The sequence below is a fragment of the Odocoileus virginianus genome, chromosome 2 (assembly GCF_023699985.2).
Source record: "Odocoileus virginianus isolate 20LAN1187 ecotype Illinois chromosome 2, Ovbor_1.2, whole genome shotgun sequence".
Taxonomy (NCBI): Eukaryota; Metazoa; Chordata; class Mammalia; order Artiodactyla; family Cervidae; genus Odocoileus; species Odocoileus virginianus.
The window spans coordinates 79,078,702-79,106,583 of record NC_069675.1 but is presented as its reverse complement, the minus strand read 5'-3'; the positions used below and the strand labels follow the sequence as shown (position 1 = coordinate 79,106,583).

Below are 27,882 nucleotides of genomic sequence, written 5' to 3'. Positions count from 1 at the left end.
AAAGCCGATCACAACTATGAATGTAGCTTTAAAAGACAAATGAAAGAATACACTGACATTATCCGAGTGTGTGAGCATACAGAAGTCTGCATTTCATTACCTGCTCACTGTTCTTCAGAGAAATGATGAAGCTGTGGTCAAGGGTTTCCAGGTGTGCCAGTGATTGCTCCAGATGATTCAAGGTATCTGCATAGGTCACCCCAGACCCGCCAGCCTCCTCAGTGTCTTCTTCTGAACTTCTTTTTCGTGGCTTTTCAATAAAATGTTTGACTGCCTTAATAGCCTTTCCAGTCATTTCTTTACGTGCTTCCAGAGACAGCTTTACCAACAACAGTAACAAAAAGAAAGTGAGAGAGAGGAACTGAACAAAGGTAAGAATCACCTTACATATTACATGTGATATATTTAGTAAAGTATTAGTGTGGTAGAGAGAACAAGAGTGAAATTTTAATACATAAGCTTTAATGAATAGGACTTTTGCTATACTAGTTTTTCTTCCATGAAGAAAACGAAAATAGGGTGGTATCACTTGCACTATTAAATGCATAAATATAGCCTTTTTAAAAATGCTAACACCCAAAGCAGGTGGTGTCATGATGAAACATATTCAAATAGATTACTGGTTACAGTGAAAAAAATGAGGAGTCATTTCTATAACCAATTCTCATAGTTTATTATAAGGAAATAATTCAAAAGAAGAAAACAGTATAGGCAAGAAGACTTTAACTGGAATAAGAATGTAAAAATACAACTTTAAAAGCAATCCAATTGATAGTAAGAGAAATGGTAACTAGCGTTTGACAAATCACTTGATAGAGTATTATGCAGTCACTAAGAGTTACAGTAAGAGTACAGCCATTATCACTGCTTGATTGTATGATTATCATAAAATGTTCAATTTTAGGAATCAGAAATCATAAAACTGTATCATGCGTACATTAAAATCTGAACTATACCTATGCATGTGAAAAGTGAAAGTCGCTCAGTCGTGTCCGACTCTTTGCGGCCCCATGGACCACACAGTCCGTGGAATTTTCCAGGCCAGAATACTGGAGTGGATAGTCTTTCCCTTCTCCAGGGGATCTTCCCAACCCAGGGATCAAACCCAGGTCTCCTGCATTGCAGGCGGATTCTTTACCATCTGAGTCCCAGAGAAGCCCAAAAGTGAAAGTGAAAGTGAACGTGCATGTGGCTGAAGACAACACACACACACTAGTGACCACTGTTAAAGTGTTGAGGTTATGAGCAATTCTGTTCTCGACTTTCCAAATTTTCTAGAATAACGTTATATTCACTCATTTACTCACCAGTTGCTTACTGAATTCTGATATATGACAGTCACTATGATAGGCATGCAACGCTTATATTTTTTCTAATATTTAAAATGTTAAGTTCACTTGGCCCCAAGAATACAAATTAAATCTCAACTTAACCCGTTTTGATAGACACACCACATTCTTCAGAGCCACTCTGGGGCCTTTCAAGCCCTGCTGGTTTGTGCTGCCCCAGACCCAGATTTTAGTTGCCTGTCAACTGCTCAAGCACATTTTTACTAGAGCTGTAAGAGGACTCTGTGTTGATTTAAAAAACAGCAATAACAACAGATAAAGCATCCTAGGACCAAATCTCATCCTTCCTATTACTTCTTAAAATCAGTCATGTCCTGTGTCTGGTTATTCTGAAAAGTAGGCACAGGCATCAAATACATAGCACTAATGACCCCAGCAAGAGGCAAACCTCCGCTACCCTCCATCCCCAACAGCTCCCTCCAAGTCACTCCACATAAAATTGTTTTATAATAGATGGCTGGCATTTTCTTAGGCTCTTAATAGATATGGATGAAAGGTACCTTTAGGAAAGCACAATTTTCACTGCACTGTAACTGTTTGCAAATACAGCTTCAGAACAAGTTCTGCAACCCCCAGCACCCATGACATAAAACCAGAAGCCACCAGTGACCGGCACGGATCAGCTACAGTATTGTCTCTTCCCTTAAATACTGTGAATGCCTTTCTGTGACTGAGAAATTCAAGATATCCTAGAACCCGTGTTTAGTTCAACAGACCTCCATATGCCCCCCGGTGATGTGGATGGAAAGACTGAGCCCCAGAGAAGGTAGGTGATACATTTGGGTTCGTGAAGAGTGAGAGAGTGAAAGCTGGAATCCAGGTCCGTGGTGACCAAGCCAGTGCTCCCCACCCCCACCCCCCCACTGTCCACCACAGTCCCTCGGTCATGTCTGCCTCGTCACAGCATCTGACAGGGCGAGTGAATGAAATCAAGACTTCACAGCCCCACTGGACCCTGTATGACGTGCCCTCCCACTCACCCCACCTCTCTAACCCTGTGTCCTCCCTTCTCCCGCTCCCAGCCTATTCCTAAGACACTGACCTCCCTGCAGGCCCGCACAGCCTTTCTGCTTGTCGGGCCCTCTGTCTGGAATGTTCTCCCAGGGATCCTCACGCTCGTTCCTGTGCTCCCCTCAGGACGCGGCCTCCCCGAGCACTGAGGAAGAGCGGGCACGCCCTCCGCCCTCACGGGCCGCCCTCTCCTCAGCCTACATTGCTTCCTCGTCACCACTGGCATGCTGGGCTTCTACTCGCTGTGGTCTTCACTGCCGTCTCCCCAGAGCTCAGGATGGTGCCGCACACATAAGAAGTGTACTGAACGTATAAAGGAATGAACGGATGAATGACAACATTTCAAAATGACAGAATGGTGAAAGCAGACTGTGGGAGTAGGAGAGCTTATGACATGTGTATAACCACTAGTGAGCACTGACAGCAGGAGTGGAAAGGGCCGGATAGAAAATGCTAGAGTTTGGAGGTCACTTATGGTCTCTGACGTGTATTCTTTTGGTTGGCTGGCTAGTTCTTAGAATCCTTTAAGGACTGTAAAAACTAGCTTAGCTAAGGGCAGTACAAAAACAGGCAGTGGGCTATGATTGACTGACTCCCCAGTCTAAAATATTAAAAAGCTTTAGCTGGAAAGATGAACTGAGAATAAATTGTTGGTAGTATTGAGTGCCAGGCTAGCTACGGAATCTGACCTGCAGGAGTTCAGGAGGCACAGAAGGCAAGTGGTATTCTGAAGATAATTGCATGGGAACGTTTTAGTCAGTTTTTTAGTTTAAAAACATGCTGTAGAATTTTTTTAAATATGAAACTACAAGTATCTGGGAAAAACTGTCATCCTTTCTCAAGCCTGCCTTTGCCTGTCCTTCCCAAATCAGTTCAGGGTTCACTCCTTTGAGATGCTGTCGCTAACATCATCTCCTCCCTTATGTGTTCCTTTTAAAGCTCACCTGTATCAAAGAACCCATCTCACTGTGTTAAAATTGTCTGGTTTCTTGTACATTTCCTCTGACTAAACAATGTGATCCTTCAAGGAAGAAAATGTACTTTTTAAATCTCTGTACCCCTAGCCCTTAATACAATGTCTAGCACATTGTAGACAAACCAAAAATAGCTGCTAAATTACTCAACAACTCTGCTCAACATAAGGGTGTGGGGGAAGAACCTTGAAAAGTCCAATGAAATAGCATGTTCTCAACATGCCTCATGTCTTGAGAAATTTGTAGTCCGGAATGCGCCCAAAGGCTCTCTAGTGTCTTATTTATTTACCAGGGGCCCTCGTGTCTTATTCCTGTAAGATGGCCTCAAGAGACTAAATTCACAAGGACATTTTCAAGAACTTGAAACAGAAGCCTCAGGACCAGATGTCGTCCAGACAAGGCCAGTCGGGGGCGGTCAGAAGTCACGCAGGAAGAGGCAGCAGGACATTAGACATTGGACATTAGGCAGTGAGGATTTTGAGTTTATTCACGGACAGCCACCCAGTGAAGGCGCTGGACATCTGGCCCCGGGCTGGGTACTGGTGACACAGACAAAATGAGATCAGGTCCCTGTCCCTGGGGTCTCTAAACTCTAGCTGGAAAAACAGAAAGAAATGGCGTTGCAAGGAGGCAGGATCTTTCAAGTGCAGAAGGGTAAACGTGACCTGCTGATGAGGGCCTCCGAGGGGCAGTCTGTCTGGACAGGAAGGGAAGGGCTAGAGGGGCAGAAAGGTTTGCTGAGGGATGCTGTCTCTAAGGGGAGTCCTTGGGGGTGAGGAGGCATTAAGATGGGAAAGGAAGAACTTTAAGAGGTCCCCAGCTTAAAGGGGGACGGTGGGGGGATGCTGGGGTAAAGTGGATGCCACATGGCCTGGATGCTGAGTGCAAGTAAAGGCCCATAAGAGCCTGAGAGAGGGAGAAGGAACGGGCCAACACAAAGGGCATGTGTGCCGGGCAAGAGGACAGCTCTCTATCACGCTCATGCCTGGGAAGCCGTGCAAGGGAGGAGTTGACTCAGAAGAATGACACAATCAGGGCTGTCGCTGTCATGAATGGCTTGATTCAAATTCACCAAGACAACGTCCCTTGTGTGTACCTTAAGGCTGATGAAATCTCACCGAGCAGATACTATTCTTTTCTTTTAAAAATGAATACAGTGTGACTTTCAGATAAGGTGGGTATTTATGAACTGACAGGTGCCTTAGGAAAAGCCAGATGCTACCGATAGAGTCAGGGTGGGAAAGCCAGGGTTTACCTACCATTCACGTTGCTAACAGCAACTGTCTTAACTAATGGAAAAGTCAAGAGCAAAATCACTATACTCATACTTTGGTTTTAACATCACAGTTAATTTGAGAGACTGAAAAAATTTTCTTTGACTAATACAGGATAGAGAGATATCCTTTCTTTCTGGGTTCTATTTAAAACCTCACTCCACTTTTCTTTCATCTCCTCCTTTTCGAGCACAGACACTCCAACGCTTACCATGTGCTGGGCCTAGTCTTGGCACAGGGGATACAAAAGGAAATTAAAACACACTCTATACTTTAGAAGAACATCCATCCTAATGGAAAAACCAAACACAAAAATAAATATTCATAAAATGTGACAGAAATATAAACTAACTATGCAGGTGCAAGAAAAAGTATCTGTCTTAGAAAGGCAAGAAAGTCTTTATAAAGGAGGTGGCACCTAAGCTAGGACTGGCAGGATGAGCAGGATCCCCGTGAAGATGCGGGCAAGGTGAACTTGCAACATGGGGAGTTTGCTGTTGTTCAGTCACTAAGTCGTATTCGACTCTCTGCAACCCCATGGACTGCAGCATGCCAGGCTTCCCTGTCCTTCGCTGTCTCCTGGAGTTTGCTCAAACTCATGTCCGTTGAGTCTACGATGCCATCCAACCATCTCATCCTCTGTCCCCGTCTTCTGCCCTCAATCTTTCCCAGCACCAGAGTCTTTTTCAGTGAGTCAGCTCTTTGCATCAGGTGGCCAAAGCTTCCAAACATTTCTGCCCAAGACCTGCACACTGTGTGCATCAAATCTCAATATCAGAATATATGCATGGACACGTACACATATATTAAAAGCCCAAGTTTCATGAAACAATACACCCCCTACTGTGGTGAGGTACAATTTGGTATTCTCTGATACTAGTCTACTGACCAGTATTTTTTCCTGTTTGTTCTGTTTTAATGTCAATCCCAACACTGTAATTGCAGGATCCACTAATGGATTGTAACTCATAGTTTGTAAAGCACCTGCTAATCTGCTCCAAGGATGACAGGATGACTTGTAGGGGCCAGCAAAGGTCGAGGCTACCAGTGAGGTATCAAATTATCTAAGTTAGATTTAATTGACTTCAACAAAGAAGAAATCCTTGTATGTTTCTCTGACAGCATGATGTTACTTTCTCTGCTGATGCTGAACGTTATATATGTGTACTTTATATTGGTCTACTTTCCTTCCAAGATTATGAGATCCATCAGAGCAGGATCTGTGTTTTACTCATTTTTTGAGTCTCAGTGCTTAGTCTAATATTTTAAGCACTGTTTTAGATTGTAAACATAGAGTATTATGAAATAGTACCTTAAATGTTATCCAACAGAAAACGAAATTGGCAAGTTTGGAAAATGTTTGCTTTAATATAGTTTACAAGCTATTCAAACATAAAAATAAGAATGCAGGCTTTGTCACAGTGAATCATATACTTTAAAAAATCAACAGTAGAATTTTGCTCCTCTGCTTTAACTGTCAATTGCTTATATAAAAAAATGAATCATGCAGGACACTAAAGCCACTTTATCTTTGCCTTTTCCCATGTGTAATAATGACAGTAATATCATCATTCTTCAACAAAGTGTAAATGGCCCTATCTTTTGCACTGTTCACTTTCAGCAGTGACATAGCTATTACATCCCTGAGTTTTTCAACAACTTGAAGGTCACCTTTATCTTAACGAAGAGGGCCATGAAGAATGTTAGAAATGAGATGTTCCTGCAATCAGTAATGAAGGTTCCTGTCCACTGGGGCTGTGAAAGCATTCATTCACATTTTCCATTTAAAAATCTTTTCCTATTATATGCATGCATGGGATACACAACACAAACTGTTATTATTAAGAGCATTTTAAGTAGATCTGCTGAGTTTATGTCAAAACCAAATATAAGTATGAAAATCTAGATCTTATTCTAACTCTTAAAACTATTTTGGATCATTCAAAACCAAACTGAACTGTTGCTGCTGCTGCTAAGTCACTTCAGTCGTGTCCGACTCTGTGTGACCCCATAGACGGCAGCCCACCAGGCTCCTCCGTCCCTGGGATTCTCCAGGCAAGAATACTGGAGTGGGTTGCCATTTCCTTCTCCCGAACTGTTGCTAGATGTTTGAAATTGGGCTGAAAGGAATTCAAATGTCATTTTTAGACGTTCTAGGTGACAGTAAACAGAAAGAGGGATAAAGAAAAGCAGAAGGGGAACTGACTGCTACTGAGCACCTACTGACACCAAGATCTTTATTCTTGCTATTTTATTTAATCTTCACAATGGTTATTCAAGGTGCATGTTGTCTCCCTTACGTCCACTCCATACTTGTCTAGTAAATGCTGCCCATGCCGTGGGCATGGGGCTGACTCAGGGCCGCCTAGGCTTAGTCCTGATGGGGTCAGGCCATTCACGGTAACCTCACACCTCACCACAGTGGTTAGTCCAGGTGGTTGGGCCAACTGACTACCAGAAGCCAGAGGAATCTGTTCAGGGGTGAGGTAACCCCTGAGTGAGAGGCTCAGGTTTTCTTTTCTGCGCGCACGTGGAGCGCGCACCCTACCTGGTGTGTATGGATTAGGAAGCGATGCCGCCTGTTTCCATCAGTCAGTGTACTGAAGCAAAGAGCCTGAGGGTGAAGTGAACACCACAGACCACAGAGAAAAGAGACAGAAACTGGCTTGTTGATGATCACTCACTGTTGAATCACCCAACCCCAAAGTCAGCCCCACCTCTGAGCCTTTGAGTTACATAAGCCAAGAAATTTTCTGCTCAGTTAAGCTAATTTAATTGGATTTTCACTTGTGTCTAAAAACATTCTAAAATTAATCTATATTTATATAGGAGTAATTATTATTCCCCATTATATAGAGGAGAAAACTCAGAGTCATTTCCCCAAGGTCGAGCTTGATGGGAACTCAGGAAAGTCTAACTATAAACCTGTCTCTCTATTCATCACCATGCTGCCACTCAAAGAACTTCACAATGTGTCTAAGATTCATCAGGATTTAATTCGATATGATGAGAGGCCACAGTATTAATGGAGGGACTTTTCCAGATTTTCCAGGGTCAGTGTTAATTTAAAAGTGTTTTACTCTGTTCTCTTCATGGAAATTTTTATCATTTGATAAGTGGCATCAATTCATCATAGTCTTCCACACATATGGGTGGGATGAAAAACTCGCTCATCAGATGACATATGCTGGGCAGAAAGCTGGTTATACTATGATTAAGGAACTTTGCTAGGTGATTCAGAGACCAAAAGGTTAAATAGCATCCTCAAAGGATGTTTACAGAAATGCATTATGAACGCAGAGATAGAGCACACATGCCTGCACTACAGTCATTAGCACAAATTGAGTCAGTCTGGTGTCAGTGCCTCTCTGGTCCATCTCCATCTCTCCCACAAAACACCACAATGGCCTTCACGCTGGAGTTTCCCTGAGTTCAAGCTGGTGCCGTCTGTTCCTTTCTCTGATCATCACCAAGGTGATCTTTCTAAAGCAAGAATCTGAGAATGTCACTACCCAGCCTAAAATTTACATTTAATTGGTCCATTCTCAGGATAGTCTAAAACCTTTAGCCAGGTGAGCATCCATTCATTACCAGGCTCTTTCTTCTCTCTGTAGCTTCATCAAGATACTTCTATTTATATCACGTCTTGTAGTCAACTGAGGGCACTAGATTATTTCATGCCTGTACCAAACTGCCACATCTACCTGGAATGCCCCTGCTCTTTTAATTTTTCCCTGTATGACAAACACCCTCATTTATTAAGACTGGGCTCAAATACCTCATCTACTATGAGGCCTTTCCTGGCTGGTCCCATCAACTAACTGTTAACCATTTTTACCTTACTGCTACCACATTACAAGTCATAGATCACATCAATTCTGAATCCTTCACTATTATATTTGTTTACTGACTCCATCTATGAAGAGTTCCCCTTGACTGTCAGGTAGGCAGAAACAACCAGCATCCTGAGATGGCTGCAATTAGACAGGGATCTTCCTTTGGGTACCATTACTTGAAAAGCTTTTGGCACCAGCTGAGTAGAGAGGGTATGACTTTCCATTATAAATCCCTTTACTGCACAGGCAAGAGAAAGTATTCATAAAATGGCAATTAGAAGATAAATCTGCTTGTAAGTTTAAAAGGTACTTAATAAACGAGAGAAGGGATCATAGGATGAACAAAGAATGGAGGAGGAGAGGGGGACCCACATCGGTGAAGATTTATGGTTGAACAATGAAAAATTCAGAACCCTGAAGTCAGCCAGGCAGAGAATAACATTTCAGTAGGGAGGTGATTTCTGGATTTTTCTCCTTTTTTTTTCCTAAATGTTAAAATATACTTTGGTATTTGCTGTACATTATTCTAAGATTGCTGATTTATTCTTCTGTCTTCCCCAAGACGTCCACCCCTGTGAATTTAGAGCCCACAAGCCTCCCAGGAAGGAGTGTGTACTCTTTCTTGTGCTTTATTCATGGAGAAGCCTGCAAGGGCTGCAGAAACACACAGCAGCTGAGGGCCCGCCAGACTCCTCCTCGGCAACAGAGGCATCATCATTTATGATTGGACGGCGAACACGGTCTTTCGGCCAATTTTCAATCTTACTAAATTATTACCATAGCCAATTTGAAATAATTTCCAAGCACAAACAGAGAATGAGTTTTCAGCTTGCCAGTCAAGCCAATAATCACGAGTACCCAAGATGGGCTTTTGCAGCCAAATTTCTCAGTCGAGGGAGGCCGTAGGAATCAAGATTTGGGGAGCAGGCCTATTGACGAATCCTGACTTGGTCATGTCTAGCTCATGAGACACTGGAGCAGTCATTTAACATCCTTGAGCTTTAATTTTCTTATCTCTTAAAATGATGATAAAAGTATTTATTTCACATAGGTGGCAGGACAATTCACAGAGTAACATTACAATAAATACCACCTTCCCTGTCTTATATATCTTGTTTGAGGGCTGGATGTGAAGAGGAAAACAGTTAATCCACATCCGTAGTTAGCCTAGATGACTATGAAAGACTTTCGGAAGAAAATATTAGTCCCTCTTATCATTACAGGGTGATGCTGACAGACAATCTAAGGGTCAATTCTCAGGCTTCTTCTCCTACAGGTCACAATACTCAGAGTGGATGCCATGCCCACAATCCCTCCTTGAGGAAGCAGCCAAAGGGGCCTGTTAAAAATAGGCTGTCTGCTTGGCAACAAAACTCTTCTGAATCTGACCGCAGCTATATACCTAGCACTGAGAATAATTTCTGATACACAGGAGGCACTGATGGTGTTTTTCCATTCTTGGATAACAAATAACCCAAATTTAGAAGCTTAAAACATTGATTATCTCACAGTTCCTATGATTCATGAATCTGGTATGGTTTAGCTAGGTGTCTCTCTGGATTAAGATCTCTCAGGAGGCCAGAAATGAACCACTGGTCAGTTCTGTGGTTTCATCGGGTCACTTGGTTGGGTGGCAGGAGATGCATGACCACATTTACCCCATGGTGACTGGCATCCTTGGTCTCCCCATCTGGGGCTCTTCATGACAGGGTGCATCGATTCCCCAAGAGTGCATGACCCAAGGAGGGGAGATGGCACCCGAGAAAGAAGCCACGGTCTTGTCATAACTTAATTTTGTAAAGGGCATCCTGTCACTCTTGCTGTACATATTCTGCTTGTTAAAACGGAATTAAGTCAGTCCAGTCCACACTCAAAGGGAGGAGATGACACAGGGGATTAAACACTGGAAGGTAAGACCATTAAGGGTCATAGCACAGACTCTCTCCCAGCCCATCACTGACTCAAAAAATACCTGGTCGATGAATGAACAAAGCAGCCAATGATGCCTACTTGAAGAGATCCTGTGCCAAATAGGAAAACCAGACCAACTTCTAGGGAAATTTGTGGATTTTTCACTTTTCATAAATGGGAAAAGGGCAAGTGGGTAAATAGTCAACTTTGGAAATGTAAAGACCACTTAAGACTTTAAACAGGCCAGCCTTTCTTCTCCTTAGAGTCTTGTAACAGGTCATTTTTCATAGGACTGTCAATGTTTTTTTATTTATGAGTAAATTATATTACATCATATCACGCTTCAAAAACTACTTTCTATCCTTCGAGTATTCTACCTGCTCCCTTTATTCTGGGCCTTTGACAGTCACATGAGAAAAACAATTCTTTTTTAGATTTGCTCGTCTTTTGCTTATCTCCTAAGCTCCTGGCTTTTTGCATTTTTGTCAAGATAGGATTTGCTTATCAAACAAAACTCTCACCTTGGAAAATAGATGAAAATGGTGCCTTAAATGAAAAGGCATTTAAGAATAAAAATGGAAGGATAATGTGTACAACTGTAATAATACATACAATCTAGCTGAAGGTCAGATGAGAGCAATATACACTGCACATTTAAAAACCCTGAAATAATCACTACTATGTAGCATTAGTAACAAATATATGCCTGGAATATAGAAGGCATTCAATAAACACTTACTTATCTCTTCCTTTGAACACACAGCATTTAATAATATCCTTAATGACACTTCTTATATTAAATTATAAGTTCATTTGATATGTATTCATACATTTATCCCAATCAACTGTGAGCTTCGCAAGTGCAAGGAGCTTGGCAGTCTTTTTTTTTTTTAATCTGTTTACAGCACCTAGAACAATGGCACTGAAAATGTGCTCACATAAACAGTTCCTGAATGTATCTGGAATGAATAAAACTCACTCAGTTCGAAATCAAATGAGTCAAATGTTGACTGCATCAAAACCAAAGATAAACAGGCAAAATACTTATGAGATTATAGGAGAAAAAATTATGAGTTAATATTCAGTCACCCTGTAAAACTGAATAAATGTAATGCTTTACAGTCAAGTTTGCTAAGTCACTTCATTCGTGTCCTACTCTTTGCGACCCCATGGACTGTGGCCCACAAGGCTTCTCAGTCCACGGGATTCTCCAGACAGGAATACTGGAGTGGGTTGCCATTTCCTTCTCCAATAGTCAAGTTTAGTATGATTATAAAATAGCAACAACAAACACCATTAAAATTTAGGGGGGGAAATGGACAACATATAAGTATGCCTGATATGTACACCTGACTGATCTTAGACACAGGAACAAAGGCAATACAATGGAGCAAAGACAGTCTTTTCAACAAATGGTGCTGGAACAACTGGACATCCAAATGCCAAAAAAAGGAAGGAAAAAAAAAATCAATCTAAACCCAGACCTACATCTTTCACAAAAATTAACTACAAATGGACCTTATACTTAAGTGTAAAACATGAAACTAAAAACTTTTAAGAGATCACATAGGAGAAAATCTAGATGACCTGAGTAGGCATATGAGTTTTCAGATATAATACCAAAGACATAACCCATTGATAACTAGACTTCACTAAAATTAAAAACTTTTGCTCTGAGAAATACAATGTTGAGAAAGTGAGAGACAAGCTACAGACGGGAAGAAAATATTTGCAAAAGACACATCTGATCAAGTACTGTTACATAAAATATACAAAGAACTCTTAAAACAACAATAAGGAGACTAGCCGGTTAAAAAATGGGCCAAGGACTTTAAAACACATCTCACCAAAGAATATATACAGATGACAAATAAACATGTAAGAAGATACTGGATATCATATATCCTCAGGGAAATGTAAATTAAAACAGCAGTGAGATACCACTACACACAGATCAGAATGGCCAAAATCTAGAACTCTGACACCATCAAATGCTGGCTAGGATGTGGAGAAACAAGAACTCTCATTCACTGTTGGTGGGAATGCAAAATGGTACAGTCACTTTGGAAGACAGTTTGGAAGTTTCTTACAAAATTAAACACACTCTTACCATATTATTGTACTCCTTGGTATTTATCCAAAGGAGCTGAAAACATATGTCCACATAAAAACCTACACGTTAATGTTTTCAACAGCTCTAATCATAATTGCCAAAACTTAGGAATGACCACATGTCCTGCAGTAGGTGAATGGATAAATAAATGAGTATATCCACACAATGGGATATTATTCAGCATTTAAAATAAACTATCATGCAATGAAAAGACACAGAGAATCTCAAATGCGTATTACTAAGTGAAAGAAGCCAATCTGAAAAGGCTATGTAGCATATGACTGTATGTAGCTATAGTCTATATAAAAATATAAACTACACAGCATTCTAAAAGAAGCAAAAATATGGGCACAGTAAAAAGATCAATGGTTGACAGGGGGTGCAGGGTTGGGGGGAGTCATGAATAGGGAGAACACAGAGGATTTTCGGGGCAATGAAAATACTCTGATATTCTAATGTGGATAGATAATAATGTCACTATGCATCTGTCCATACCTACAGAAAGTACTACACTAAGGTGAACCCTAAGGTAAACTATGGGCTTTGGGTGATGATGATGTGTCAAGTGTAGGTTTATCAATTGAAAAAAAATAAAAGGTATCTCCTAGTGAGGGATCTTCAAAGTGGGGGAGAATATATAGGTACAATTAGGAAACCCCTGTACCTTCCTCGTAATTTTGTTGTGAACCAAAACTACTCTAAAAAATAGTCTTAAAAAATATTGAGAAAGGAACTTTTCATTCAGAAAAGGATCTTCAGAAATAGTGTCTTCTGAGACAAATATGCGTTTGACATGCATCCTTTCAATTTAAAAAAATTATGAAGATCAAAAGATCTTCATTTACTGCTGTAATGTATACACAAAGATCAACGTGGATACACACACACACACACACACACACACACAAGTAATTACAAAGACAGGCATGTAGTTTCTTTGGCTTTAAAGTTAGTATGTTTGATCTTAAATAAACTAAGATCCACTTACTTACATATAAGAAAGTATGTACTCATTATGGCACTACATCAGCATTAAGGTTTTTTTTTCAATATTTTTTACCATTTTGCCATTTTGGTATTAAAAAAAAAACTTGATGCTGATGTAGTGCCATAATGCATACATACTTTCTTATATGTAAGTAAGTGGATCTTAGTTTATTTAAGATCAAATATACTAACTTTAAAGCCAAAGAAACTAAATGGCATGGACCTAACAGAAGCAGAAGATATTAAGAAGAGGTGGCAAGAATACACAGAAATTCTGTACAAAAAAAGAGCTTCATGACCCAGATAACCACGATGGTATGATCACTCACCTAGAACCAGACATCCTGGAATGCGAAGTCAAGTGAGCCTTAGGAAGCATCTCTATGAACAAAACTAGAGGAGGTGATAGAATTCCAGTTAAGCTATTTCAAATCCTAAAAGACGATGCTGTGAAAGTGCTGTACTTAATAGGTCAGCAAATTTGGAAAACTCAGCAGTGGCCACAGGACTGGAAAAGGTCAGTTTTCATTCCAATTCCAAAGAAAGGCAATCCCAAAGAATGCTCAAACTACCACACAATTGCACTCATTCAGATCATGAACTCCTTATTGCCAAATTCAGACTTACTGAAGAAAGTAGGGAAAACCACTAGACCATTCAGGTATGACCTAAATCAAATCCCTTGTGACTATAGAGTGGAAGTGAGAAATAGATTTATGGGACTAGATCTGTTAGATAGAGAGCCTGATGAACTATGGACAGAGGTTAATGACATTGTACAGGAGACAGGGATCAAGACCATCCCCATGGAAAAGAAATGCAAAAAGGAAAAATGGTTGTCTAAGGAGGCCTTACAAATAGCTGTGAAAAGAAGAGAAACGAAGAAATACAAAGGATCATAAGAGACTACTACCAGCAGCTCTATGCCAATAAAATGGACAACTTGGAAGAAATGGACAAATTCTTAGAAAAGTATAACTTTCCAAAACTGAACCAGGAAGAAATAGAAGATCTTAACAGACCCATCACAAGCAAGGAAATAGAAACTGTAATCAGAAATCTTCCAGCAAACAAAAGCCCAGGAGCAGATGATTTCACAGCTGAATTCCACCAAAAATTTAGAGAAGAGCTAACACCTACCTTACTTAAACTCTTCCAGAAAACTGCAAAAGAAGGTAAACTTCCAAACAAATTCTATGAGGCCACCATCACCCTAATTCCAAAACCAGACAAAGATGCCACCAAAAAAGAAAACTACAGGCCAATATCACTGATAAACATAGATGCAAAAATCCTTAACAAAATTCTAGCAAACAGAACCCAACAACATATGAAAAAAATCATACACCATGACCAAGTGTGCTTTATCCCAGGAATGCAAGGATTCTTTAATATCCGCAAATCAATCAATGTAATACACCACATTAACAAATTGAAAGATAAAAACCATATGATTATCTCAATAGATGCAGAGGAAGCCTCTGACAAAATTCAACACCCATTTATGATTAAAACTCTCCAGAAAGCAGGAATATAAGGAATATACCTCAACATAATAAAAGCTATATGTGACAAACCCACAGCAAGCATTACCCTCAATGGTGAAAAATTGAAAGCATTTCCCCTGAACAAGACAAAGGTGCCCACTCTCACCACTACTATTCAACATAGTTTTGGAAGTTTTGGCCACAGCAATCAGAGCAGAAAAAGAAGTAAAAGGAATCCAGATAGGAAAAGAAGAAGTGAAACTCTCGCTGTTTGCAGATGGCATGATCCTCTACATAGAAAACCCTAAAGACTCTACCAGAAAATTACTAGAGCTAATCAATGAATATAGCAAAGTTGCAGGATATAAAATTAACACACAGAAATCCCTTGCATTCCTATACACTAACAATGAGAAAACAGAAAGAGAAATTAAGGAAATAATACCATTCACCATTGCAACAAAAAGAATAAAATACTTAGGAGTATATCTACCTAAAGAAACAAAAGACCTATACATAGAAAACTATAAAACACTGATGAAAGAAATCAAAGAAGACACAAGCAGATGGAGAAACATACCGTGTTCATGGATTGGAAGAATCAATATTGTCAAAATGGCTATATTACCCAAAGCAATCTATAGATTCAATGCAATCCCTATCAAGCTTCCAACGGTATTTTTCACAGAACTAGAACAAATAATTTCACAATTTGTATGGAAATATAAAAAACCTCAAATAGCCAAGATTACTTAATCTTGAGAAAGAAAAATGGAACTGGAAGAATCAATCTGCCTGACTTCAGACTCTACTACAAAGCCACAGTCATTAAGACAGTATGGTACTGGCACAAAGACAGAAATATAGATCAATGGAACAGAACAGAAAGCCCAGAGATAAATCCACGAACCTATGGACACCTTATCTTCGACAAAGGAGGCAAGGATATACAATGGAAAAAAGACAACCTCTTGATCAAGTGGTGCTGGGAAAACTGGTCAACCACTTGTAAAAGAATGAAACTAGAACACTTTCTAACACCATACACAAAAATAAACTCAAAATGGATTAAAGATCTAAATGTAAGACCAGAAACTATAAAACTCCTAGAGGAGAACATAGGCAAAACACTCTTCGACATGAATCACAGCAGGATCCTCTATGACCCACCTCCTAGAATATTGGAAATAAAAGCAAAAATAAACAAATGGGACCTAATGAAACTTAAAAGCTTTTTCACAACAAAGGAAACTATAAGCAAGGTGAAAAGACAGCCCTCAGATTGGGAGAAAATAATAGCAAATGAAGCAACAGACAAAGGATTAATCTCAAAAATATACAAGCAACTCCTCCAGCTCAATTCCAGAAAAATAAATGACCCAATCAAAAAATGGGCCAAAGAACTAAACAGACATTTCTCCAAAGAAGACATACAGATGGCTAACAAACATGAAAAGATGCTCAACATCACTCATTATCAGAGAAATGCAAATCAAAACCACAATGAGGTACCATTACACGCCAGTCAGGATGGCTGCTATCCAAAAGTCTACAAGCAATAAATGCTGGAAAGGGTGTGGAGAAAAGTGAACCCTCTTACACTGTTGTTGGGAATGCAAATTAGTACAGCCGCTATGGAGAACAGTGTGGAGATTTCTTAAAAAACTGGAAATAGAACTGCCATATGACCCAGCAATCCCACTTCTGGGCATACACACCGAGGATATCAGATCTGAAAGAGACACATGCACCCCAATGTTCATCGCAGCACTGTTTATAATATCCAGGACATGGAAGCAACCTAGATGCCCATCAGCAGACGAATAGATAAGGAAGCTGTGGTACATACACACCATGGAATATTACTCAGCCGTTAAAAAGAATTCATTTGAATCAATTCTAATGAGATGGATGAAACTGGAGCCCATTATACAGAGTGAAGTAAGCCAGAAAGATAAAGACCATTACAGCATACTAACACATATATATGGAATTTAGAAAGATGGTAACAATAACCCTATATGCAAAACAGAAAAAGAGACTCAGATGTATAGAACAGACTTTTGGACTCTGTGGGAGAAGGCGAGGGTGGGATGTTTCGAAAGAACAGCATCGAAACATGTATATTATCTATAGTGAAACAGATCACCAGCCCAGGTTGGATGCATGAGACAAGTGCTCGGGCCTGGTGCACTGGGAAGACCCAGAGGAACTGGGTGGAGAGGGAGGTGGGAGAGGGGATAGGGATGGGGAATATATGTAACTCCATGGCTGATTCATGTCAATGTATGACAAAACCCACTACAATATTGTAAAGTAATTAGCCTCCAACTAATAAAAATAAATGAAAAAAATAAAATAAAATAAACACTCTGTAAAAAAAAAAAAAAAAAGAATAGAAGTGAAAAGCAAAGGAGAAAAAGAAAGACATTCCCATTTGAATGCAGAATTCCAAAGAATAGCCAGGAGAGATAAGAAAGCCTTCCTCAGCGATCAATGCAAACAAATAGAGGAAAACAACAGAATGGGAAAGACTAGAGATCTCTTGAAGAAAATTAGAGATACCAAGGGAACATTTCAGGCAAAGATGGGTTCGATAAAGAACAGAAATGGTATGGACCTAACAGAAGCAGAAGATATTAAGAAGAGGTGGCAAGAATACACAGAAGAACTGTACGAAAAAAGAGCTTCATGACCCAGATAAACATGAAGGTGTGATCACTCACCTAGAGCCAGACATCCTGGAGTGTGAAGTCAAGTGGGCCTTAGAAAGCATCACTACAAACAAAGCTAGTGGATGTGATGGAATTCCAGTTGAGCTATTTCAAATCCTGAAAGATGATGCTGTGAAAGTGCTGCACTCAATATGCCAGCAAATCTGGAAAATTCAGCAGTGGCCACAGGACTGGAAAAGGTCAGTTTTCATTTCAATCCCTAAGAAAGGCAATCCCAAAGAATGCTCAAACTACCGCACAATTGCACTCATCTTACCCGCTGGTAAAGTAATGCTCAAAATTTTCCAAGCCAGGCTTCAGCAATACGTGAACTGAGAACTTCCAGATGTTCAAGCTGGTTTTAGAAAAGGCAGAGGAACCAGAGATCAAATTGCCAATATCTGCTGGATCACCAAAAAAGCAAGAGAGTTCCAGAAAAACATCTATTTCTGCTTTATTGACTACACCAAAGCCTTCAACTGTGTGGATCACAATAAACTGTGGAAAATTCTAAAAAAGAGATGGGAATACCAGACCACCTGACCTGCCTCTTGAGAAACCTGTATGCAGGTCAGGAAGCAACAGTTGGAACTGAACATAGAACAACAGACTGGTTCCAAATAGGAAAAGGAGTACGTCAAGGCTGTATATTGTCACCCTGCTTATTTAACTTATACGCAGAGTACATCATGAGAAATGCTGGGCTGGAAGAAGCACAAGCTGGAATCAAGATTGCTGGGAGCAATATCAATAACCTCAGATATGCAGATGACACCACCCTTATGGCAGAGGGTGAAGAGGAACTAAAAAGCCTCTTGATGAAATTGAAAGAGGAGAGTGAAAAAGTTGGCTTAAAGCTTAACATTCAGAAAACTAAGACATGGCATCTGGTCCCATCACTTCATGGGAAACAGATGGGAAGACAGTGGAAACAGTGTCAGACTTTATTTTTTGGGGCTCCAAAATCACTGCGGATGGTGACTACAGCTATGAAATTAAAAGACACTTACTCCTTGGAAGGAAAGTTATGACCAACCTAGACAGCATGTTAAAAAGCAGAGACATTACGTTGCCAACGAAGTCCGTCTAGTCAAGGCTATGGTTTTTCCAGTAGTCATGCGTGGATATGAGAGTTGGACCATAAAGTAAGTTGAACACCGAAAAATTGATGCTTTTGAACTGTGGTGTTGGAGAAGACTCTTCAGAGTCCCTTGGACTGCAAGGAGATCCAACCAGTCCATCCTAAAGGAGATCAGTCCTGGGTGTTCATTGGAAGGACTGATGCTGAAGCTGAAACTCCAGTACTTTGGCTACCTCATGAGAAGAGCTGACTCACTGGAAAAGACCCTGATGCTGGGAGGGATTGGGGGCAGGAGGAGAAGGGGGTGACAGAGGATGAGATGGCTGGATGGCATCATTGACTCAATGGGCATGAGTTTGAGTAAACTCCGGGAGTTGGTGATGGACAGGGAGGCCTGGTGTGCTGCGATTCATGGGGTCACAAAGAGTTGGAAACAACTGAGTGACTGAAGTGTCTAAAACCTTATTACATATAAAAGTAGAAGTGGGTAGAATCATGGTCCCCAAAGAGGTACATCCTAATCCTCGGATCTATGAACATGCTACAGTAATAGCAAGGGGACTTTGCTGATGTGATTAATGGTCAATTCCCTGCGATGGGGAGATTATCCAGGGCCATCCACACAGGCTCCCATCTTGTCACGTGAGTCCTTGAAAGTGAGACCCTTTCCTGGCTTTGGTTGGAGAGAAGTATGTGAAGACAGAGAATCAGAAAGAGGCAGTGTTGTTGGCTTTGAAGATGGAGGAGAGGGGCCACGAGCCAAAGAAGGGAGATTCACTTCCTTCACTCACCACTGTATTCTCCCCTGGAACCTTTGGACAACAATGGAGCCCTTCCTACACCTGGATTTCAGCCCAGAGAGACTCCTGCCCAACCTCTCACCTACAGAATTTAAGACAATTAATGATATTATTTAAGCCATCTGGGGGTGTGTCAATCAGTTACAACAGCACTAGAAAAAGTAATACATAGAAGCGATTTTTTTTTTTTAACTTTTTCATTTCTTCTCCATTTTTCTTTTTTAGAGGAACACACATATAAGTTGTGTCAAAAAGAAAGTGATTATAACTGAAACACACGAAATCCAGGCTATTTGAGGAATAAAGAAGAAATGGGGGATGAAAATCTTGGGGAATATATGGTATTTTTATTCCGTTTCTCAAAGAGCAAAGAAGGAAGTGGTTCTATTTCTTGTTACAAAAAAGAGACCAGATAAGGGGCAGATGTGGACTCCATATAAGAAATAACATCAACGGATCCAATCTGCTTCAGAAAATAGTGGGTGCCTCCCTGAGAAAGAAAGATTATTATTTGCTGAAGACCTCTAACACAGAACAGATAAGACTAGGACTAGAATTCTGACTCAGCTACTAACTTGCTTCTGACCTTGAACAAATTACTTAACTTCTAACCTTCAGTGTGCTCATTTCAAACCAAGATGTAATATCAACCTTGCAGGGCCATGGTGATGATAACTAGAGAGAAGGTCAAGTGGAGAGCCAGCTTCTGGTACATAATAAGTGAACAATAAATGGGAGCTATTACCACTGTTATTACACAGCACATGCAGTGATCTCTGTAGATGACAGATAACTCCTGAGGTCTTACAACTTATTGTTAGCTTGACCTTCATTTAGTATGTGTGGCAGGAACCATTTTCCTGTCCTTTGCACAGTTAGTACCCAGGCCTGCAGAGGAGGACGTTCCCTGATGGGTCCTGAGAAGGAAAGTACTGCTCCTCTCTTCGCCTTTCACTTCCGGGGGAGGAGGAGGGACAGCTGATGACACTAGGGGGAAGACACTGACGATGGGTGGCTAGTCCGTTCCCTTTCTTTCTGAGATGTGCCTGTGACTTTTCTTCTGCTCTTGTCCTCCCGGTGACCAACATTTGTGGGATAAGTGCCGACTTAGGTTCAAGTGAGGCATTATGTCTCCAATACACTCATGTGACTACTGAACATTTGAAATGTGACTCGTCTTTATTAACAAGTAAGTCTGCAACAGATGGTAAAGAACATGCAAAATTAAAGACAAAAATGTGAAAATATCTCACTCATGTTTTTATGGGCTTCCCTGGTAGCTTGGATGGTAAAGAGTCTGCCTGAAATGCAGGAGACCTGGGTTGAAATGGTAACATTTAGGACAATTTCACCTATTTTGTGTCACCCTTTTTTAATGTGACTTATCAGAACTTCTCAAATTCCACAGGTGGTTCACATCACCATTCTACTGGGCAGCACTAACCCAGAGGCCACTGCTCAGGGTCCCACGGGTGGGAATCAAGGTGGGAGGCAGCACTCTTGAGGACACACTCATGCTCTCCATATAAAATATCCTCGTGTCTGGCAGGGATGTCTGAAGATCTGGGCAGGGAGCAAGTAAGAGGAAGGCTGACTGTACAAAATCAACCATGCTTGCCACTCCAACCCTCCCAACAATAAAGTAACTGATCTTCATCTGGTTGATCCCTTTGACTCTTAACTGACTATAACTTTGGAAGATGAGACACTATTTACTGCTCTTTCCCCATCAAGCCCCAAAGATATGACGGAAATAGTTCAATTCAGTCAAGCACAAAGCAAAGGTAGCAGCCTTCTCGAGGTCCTTAGGGGCACAGGGTTCAAAATCATTTATGCTGATTTCAGTTGAGAGATCTATTGAGGGTGATTTTCAGCAGAAACAAACATGGGCATGAGTGGCAAAGCTCCCTAGACAATGGACTCTGAGACAAGTGGGATTTCATAGGAAAAAATGCAGCCACAGTAGCCACTGGGACACAGCTGAGAGGAACACAGAGTGTAAATGGAGAAATGGAAATTAGGTAGGCAGAGCGACTGCAGACAGGGACTTGTAAAATAAATCAGCCTCAGAGAGGAGACAACCTGGATATTTTTTCTTCCCTCCATGGGGAACACATATCATACTTAACCTCTTGATGGGAGACCTACCCAACCAACCTCTGGATAAGCAGTTTGACCTGATACGCTGGCAAAGTTAAACGCTTTTCTCTGTCGACTCTTCTTTGCTCTCACCAACACCGCCCTCCCCACCCCACTCCCCACCCCCCCGCCTCTTCCATGCTCTCCAGCTTCTAGGAATGTGTGTCTGGATTGAACTCAGAACAGGATTTTGCTTGGCTCTTTCAGAACTGGTGATTTGCTTTTGAGTTTTCTAAATTACAAGGTGATGGAGTTGAGGTTGATACTGTTTTAATTTTTTTCTCTTTTTCTTTTAGGGTTTTTAAAATGAGATGCATGGAAAACTTGAGGCAGGATTAATTTAACTTCAGATTTGCTGAAGAAGCTACTCCTAGAGTGAAAGAAGGTGTATTCTGCTGAAGGAACCTGATTTATCATCCAGACACCTAACGCAGCCCTCTCTGTAAGACTAGCAGAAACCAGGAAAACCATCTCTGAACTTTACTTTTGTTGAACTTACGAATTTTGGATTTTGATGGAATTGAACTTTAACTAAAAGGGCAAGTGGATTTGATTTTAAGGATGTCAATTTCTCCCTGGGAATTTAATCACGGGAATTTAAATTTGGGCCATTTTAAGGTTGCTGACCTGTAACACTTGGCCTATTTCTACTCTCATTTAAGCTCGTGGCTTAACTTAAAACTTGTGATGAGTTTTAATCCCTCAGTTCAGTTGGGCAAAACTCTTGAGATGGGAAGCAGAACAGAGAGTGAATTTTTAGCCTCGTCCACAGGAAGGAGAAAGAGGGTCTCTTCTGACTTAGGCTGCAGTTTTCTACAACAGGTTGCACTGCCACGACTGGTCCCAGGAGGATGTGCCATGCAACTCACAGGGACGAGAGGAGCGGCCTCAGGGAGTGGGCATGGCGGGGTGCATGACAGCTCCAGGTCCCTACAGACTCTGGACTCCTTTCTCCCCTCACTGCAAGAGGTTTCATTATCAAGCGAATTAATTAAGCAAGCCAAAAGCCCCCTGTCCTCTCCTCATCTTTCCACTATCAGGAGAAAACTTCCACTCCAACCAACAGGCAGAAACTATAGGAAACGCACTGTGTGCATACCTCTCCCCGCCCCCCCACCCCGACTCCTCCCCAGTGGAGGAGAATAGGCTTCAGAGCCACACGTTGATGTCCCAACCCCCGTCTGCCCTGCCTGTCAGCGCACACCCATCCTTAGCTTCCTTCTAGAAAGACTTTCTGCAGCCGTTCTTAACCAGCCAAGTTTCAAACAAGTGTGAACTTTCGTGAAAGACAGACTATTGAGCTGCAGATCCAGGCCATGTTCCCCAATTCCAGCTCTTCCAACAGTATTTATTTATTGTTGATATTCATTCTCACCCTCCTGAATTCTAAAAGGGGGTGTGAGTAAAGAAGGAGTAGAGCCATGATTAATCTTCATCCTCAAATTCTACTGTATCCAAACCCTGGAAAAATCAATCACCTCTTCTCTAAAGGAAAATCCTGGCCTGGGAATGAAACTGAAGAAGAGGTGAATGTATGCCTCTCCTAAAGAACTCTCTGCTAAGCTTGATTAACATTAAAAAATGCATATGTTCACTAAAAAAATTATAAAAGCTAAATTTTGTAGAAGGAAAAGATATATTGCAAGCTCAAAAATTCATAGAGTGATATCATGATATTACCATGCACACATTCCATTTACATTTTCAAGTTCTTCTGACACCTCTACATTTAGAAAGCCGATTAGGAATCACACTATTTTGAGGAACTGAACTATAAGACAATCCTTTAGGCACTGACCAGAGATATCTTCATTATTTTTTGTATTACACCTATTTAGGAAGTTGAAATGCTCTTTCATGTGAGCACCAAGATGGCTGTGGTTTTGAAAAGAATAACTTATAACTGGTTCTCAAAGTGTGGGCAACAAACCACAAGGGTCCATGACTCAAGAGATTCACAAGGTCAAAATTATTTTGACAATGACATGAAAACATTATTTACCTTTTTTCACTGTGTTGACACTTACATGATGGTAAAAAAGCAGTGGTGGATAAAACTGTGGGAACTTAGCACAATCAAGGGAGTGGCACCAAGCTGTCCTAAGAGTCACTGTGCTCTCCACTGGTATTTTCACTTGAGAATGTTTTTGATGAAGGAGTAAAAATAATTCATTAAATCTCAACCACTGAGTGCATTATCTCCAAAGGACTGAGAGATACACATAAAATGCCTCACTGTGTACTGAAATATAATAAAGAAAAAGTGTTTGAATGACTGAGTCACGAAGAGGTGAAGTAGCTGCTTTGGCATACATTACCATCTGTGCTTGAAAGAACAATTTAATAGACAAATTATGGCTATTCAGACTTGAATATTTGGCAAACATTTTCTCTCACGTGAACAAAGTGAGCCTGTCACTTCAAGGAAAATAACTCACAGTATTTGTTGCCAATGACACAACTTAAGCTTTCAAGCAAAAATTGGAATTTTGGAAAACTTGTACCCACAACTGTGAGCTTGACAACTTCCCAATGCTTGAAGACTCACTGGATGAGATGAGTGTTCAGAACAATCCATATGATTTTGCTGATGATGTATAAGGCTCTGTATCAACATTTGGATGATTTGCATAACTCAGTGAGCCAATTTTCCAAATGCTTAATTCATTATATTCCAAATCATACACGGGTAAAAGAGCCATTCAAAGTGCGATCTAGAACAACAGTTTTAGTATAATGGAGCACAGAGATATCAAGGTTTCTGATTCTACACTACAACTAGCCTGTAAGAATCTATCATTTGTTGAGAGTTTAGTGTGGCAAGAACACTCAAAATTACACCACAGGCCATTAAAGCACACCTCCCTTTTCTAACCTTGTATCTGTGTAAGGCTGAAAACTTCATCTTCTTCAACCCAAACAACAAAAACTGAACACAGACACAAACATGAGAACCTGGCTGTGTTCTATTAATATTAAGCCAGACATGTAACTGTAAAATGATGTCACACTTTCATTTTTCTTTTTTGTGTGAAATAACTATCTTTCTATTTTCCATTAAGAGGTGCTATTACCATCAACCTATAAATGAGTCTATTATTGGTAGTCTTAAGTGAACTAAACATATATTTTGAAAATATGTTGGTTTAATTTCTAATATGATAAATATCAACAGATATTACATAAACAAAGGTTGTTTAGGGTCCTCAATAATTGCTAAGAATAATAAGGCATCCACAAATCAAAAGATGTAAAAACTGTCCATCTATGATAATAACTATTTGAAAAACCACTTGAAGGAGTGTCTGTTTTTATACCACACTAGATACCTGGAGCTTTGGAGATAAAAGGCAACATCCCTGCCCTCAATGAATTTCAAATTTCATAGGGAGAGTAATTCTCAATTACTATAATTTTACTGTAAAGAAAAAAACCCTTAATTTTAAGTTTCTTACAGGCATGTCTTTTATGTCTTGATGTCTCCAATGGCAACTAATAAGAGTATACAGCACACAATAACGCCTAAATACTCAATAAATCTGTATAGCATGCATTTGACTGATGCATCAGAAAGTCATATATCATGCCATGCAATTAGGAAATATGCATTACCTAAACACTTTTACATAGATTTCTGACACCAATTGTTCATTATGGTGAAAAATGCACTCCCATTCTTAGTTAACAGACGGCATTAGCACCGGAAAGATCCTGAAGTTATAGCTACAATGCAGCCTTTCGCTTGTTACTTCTGAAGTAAAATGTATTTTTAGATCATATCATGGTTTTTAAGATAAATCTATTTTTCCAGATTTTTACAGCAAGTAGTCTAGACAATAGGATAAGGGAGGAAATAGTAGCTCAGTTCAAGAATCTAAAGTCTTATGAACAAGAGATGCCCTCATGCTGTTTCCACAGCTTCAGAAGGCAGAACCAGAAAGTGGGCAACATAAGAAGAGAAAGAAAGATTCCTTATGTGTATGTGTGCGTGTGTGTAAATAAATACAGAAGCAGAGGTAGTGGCTTAATTCACAATAGAAATGATGCTCAAGGTCAGAGGTCAGACTAAAGAGGTTCTCAAGAATTTTTCTGCTCTAACCCAAAGGAGATACATTTCCCAAATGAACAAAAGGTAGAAGCTGAAGACCAGGGTGCACATGGGTGGGGAGAGGGTGGTAAACCCCTACCCAATCCAGTTTGAGAAGCATTGGGCAGGGCACCAGAAGGCGCTTCTAATTCTGTTACTTCCGAGCTTTTAAAAGAAGGATTCGGGCAAACTCCTGAGGAGCACTTCCTAAATAGGAGGAGCATTTTCTGCATCCTTATTTTCGGATGTAGCTCTACCAGCAACCAAGAGTGAGCACTGAGCACAGAACACAAAGGCCGGGATTACACGCAAGCGCCCCCTTCTATAATCACATCATGTCTGAACCAAGCAAACGGTGTTCTGACCTGCTTTTCAGCTTTGCTGACCATTTTCCTGTATTTCTAACCCACTAACTCGTTCTCTGGCCCTTCTATAAAAATGTTTCTAATTGCTGATTTGGAAAAGCAATAGGAGAGCAAGCCTAAACCTGACTCAACTGGAAAGCAGCAATTGAGAACTAGCGCCAATGCACTTGAAACGTTTGTGTTCTTTTCCCTTCTGCATATTCATCACCTCGAATGTCATGCAAATTCAATCTTAGCCTACATGACATAATGTTGTTTTGTGAATATTTTCCCCAGAATGTCTATGAATTCTGCTAGTGCAAGCAACTATTATTATGAAGGCAAAGTGCCTTAGCAGATTTATTTCATCACAGAATGGGTATGAAATTCAGGCTTTGGGGATATTCCTCTATGAATTCCAGTATCTGAATACTTGTTAGGCCCTCTAGCAGGAGTTCACCAGTTCTTTCCAAAAGTTTGGCTCTGAATTAAATGTGGGTACACATTTGAAAACTGCACACTATATATGAGTAACATACACTTATTTTACATTTTTTACATCATGTACAAGCTGTGGCAACATCTGGTGTTTTGCAAACTTGGACACATCCAGCCGCATTTCCTTTTCCAAATGTGTCCTCTGACGTGTGAGGGTTGTATTTCAACATGAATTTTATACCCTCTCTCTCTAGGACAGCAATGTGTGATTTCAAAGATGCATTGCACCTAAACTTTGTATTTGTCCTCTCTGAATGGAAAACTTAAAGCTTGCCAATTAATAAACCAAGATCAGACATAAAGCTAAAGATAGCAAATTAATGTGGCTGTCTTACTTTTCTATAGCTTGACTTAGTAGGAAACCACCTCTTGACACATTCTACAGTAAAATATCTTGCTGAGAATTATACCATCTGGGCTAAGAGAAAACACCACCACAATTAACTGACTTGATCCCAACTGGGTCAGCTATGCATTTTTTCCTCGGAAAAAGTGCACATATGCCCACAGACAACTGGGTCATACATTTTCTCGTGGTTGGAGGGTATCTTAAAGATACACGATTAAGAAACTAAGGCGATGAGAATGTGCTGTAACTTAAAATCTTCTGACTTAAAACATAAATAACAATCTGAGTAGACTCTGCATCTAACTCCTAGGTTTGCTTAACCATGAGCAAATAACCATTGTTGGAAAGTCTAGGCTGTTTGTCCATCCCCACACACGTGCTCACAATTAGAACATGGCCTTGGCTAGCTATGCTAGGCTTTGTCTCTGCCCTTAGACAAAATACATAAAACCTTCTTCAGCCTGGACCACTCCATCTTCCTGGCCAGTCTGTTCGCTTGTCGAGCTCCTTCGGCTGGTTCACAGGTCCCATCCAGCTCTGGAGCCATTTCCTTGGATTTCAACACCCCTCCTGGCTAAGCCTTTTCCCTCCAAAACACACTTCTAGCATTGCTGGTACTTAATTGGACTCCAACTTCTTCTCACTCTTGGAGATTTATCCACTGTTTGCTGGACTCTCGTCTTTTCCCAGGCATTGCGAGGCTCCAGCCCGGCCTTCCTCATTTAGGCTCAGCCCTGCTCTGGAAAAATCCATCCCATGACAGGCTGCTCTGCTTGGACTGAAAATGCCTGGGTCTCTCTGGCCCTACTTTTCTCCCATGGTTGCGACAAAGTTCCCTTGACTCTAGCTGTTTGTTCTACCTCTTAGAAATAGTACACTTCAGTACTTAAGAACAAAGACCTTGGAACAGGCCTCCCTGAGTTCAAAT

At 40.6% G+C, this 27,882-nt stretch overlaps 1 protein-coding gene across 1 annotated transcript in view; it reads right to left on the bottom strand.

Annotated features, from left to right (window-relative positions):
• NBAS (NBAS subunit of NRZ tethering complex) overlaps positions 1-27,882 on the bottom strand; it is a 312,019-nt gene that overhangs the window by 63,895 nt on the left and 220,242 nt on the right. Inside the window, exon 45 of the mRNA XM_070451500.1 lies at positions 101-319. Within this exon, the coding sequence (XP_070307601.1) occupies positions 101-319 (219 nt within the window). The remainder of the gene's footprint in view (positions 1-100; positions 320-27,882) is intronic.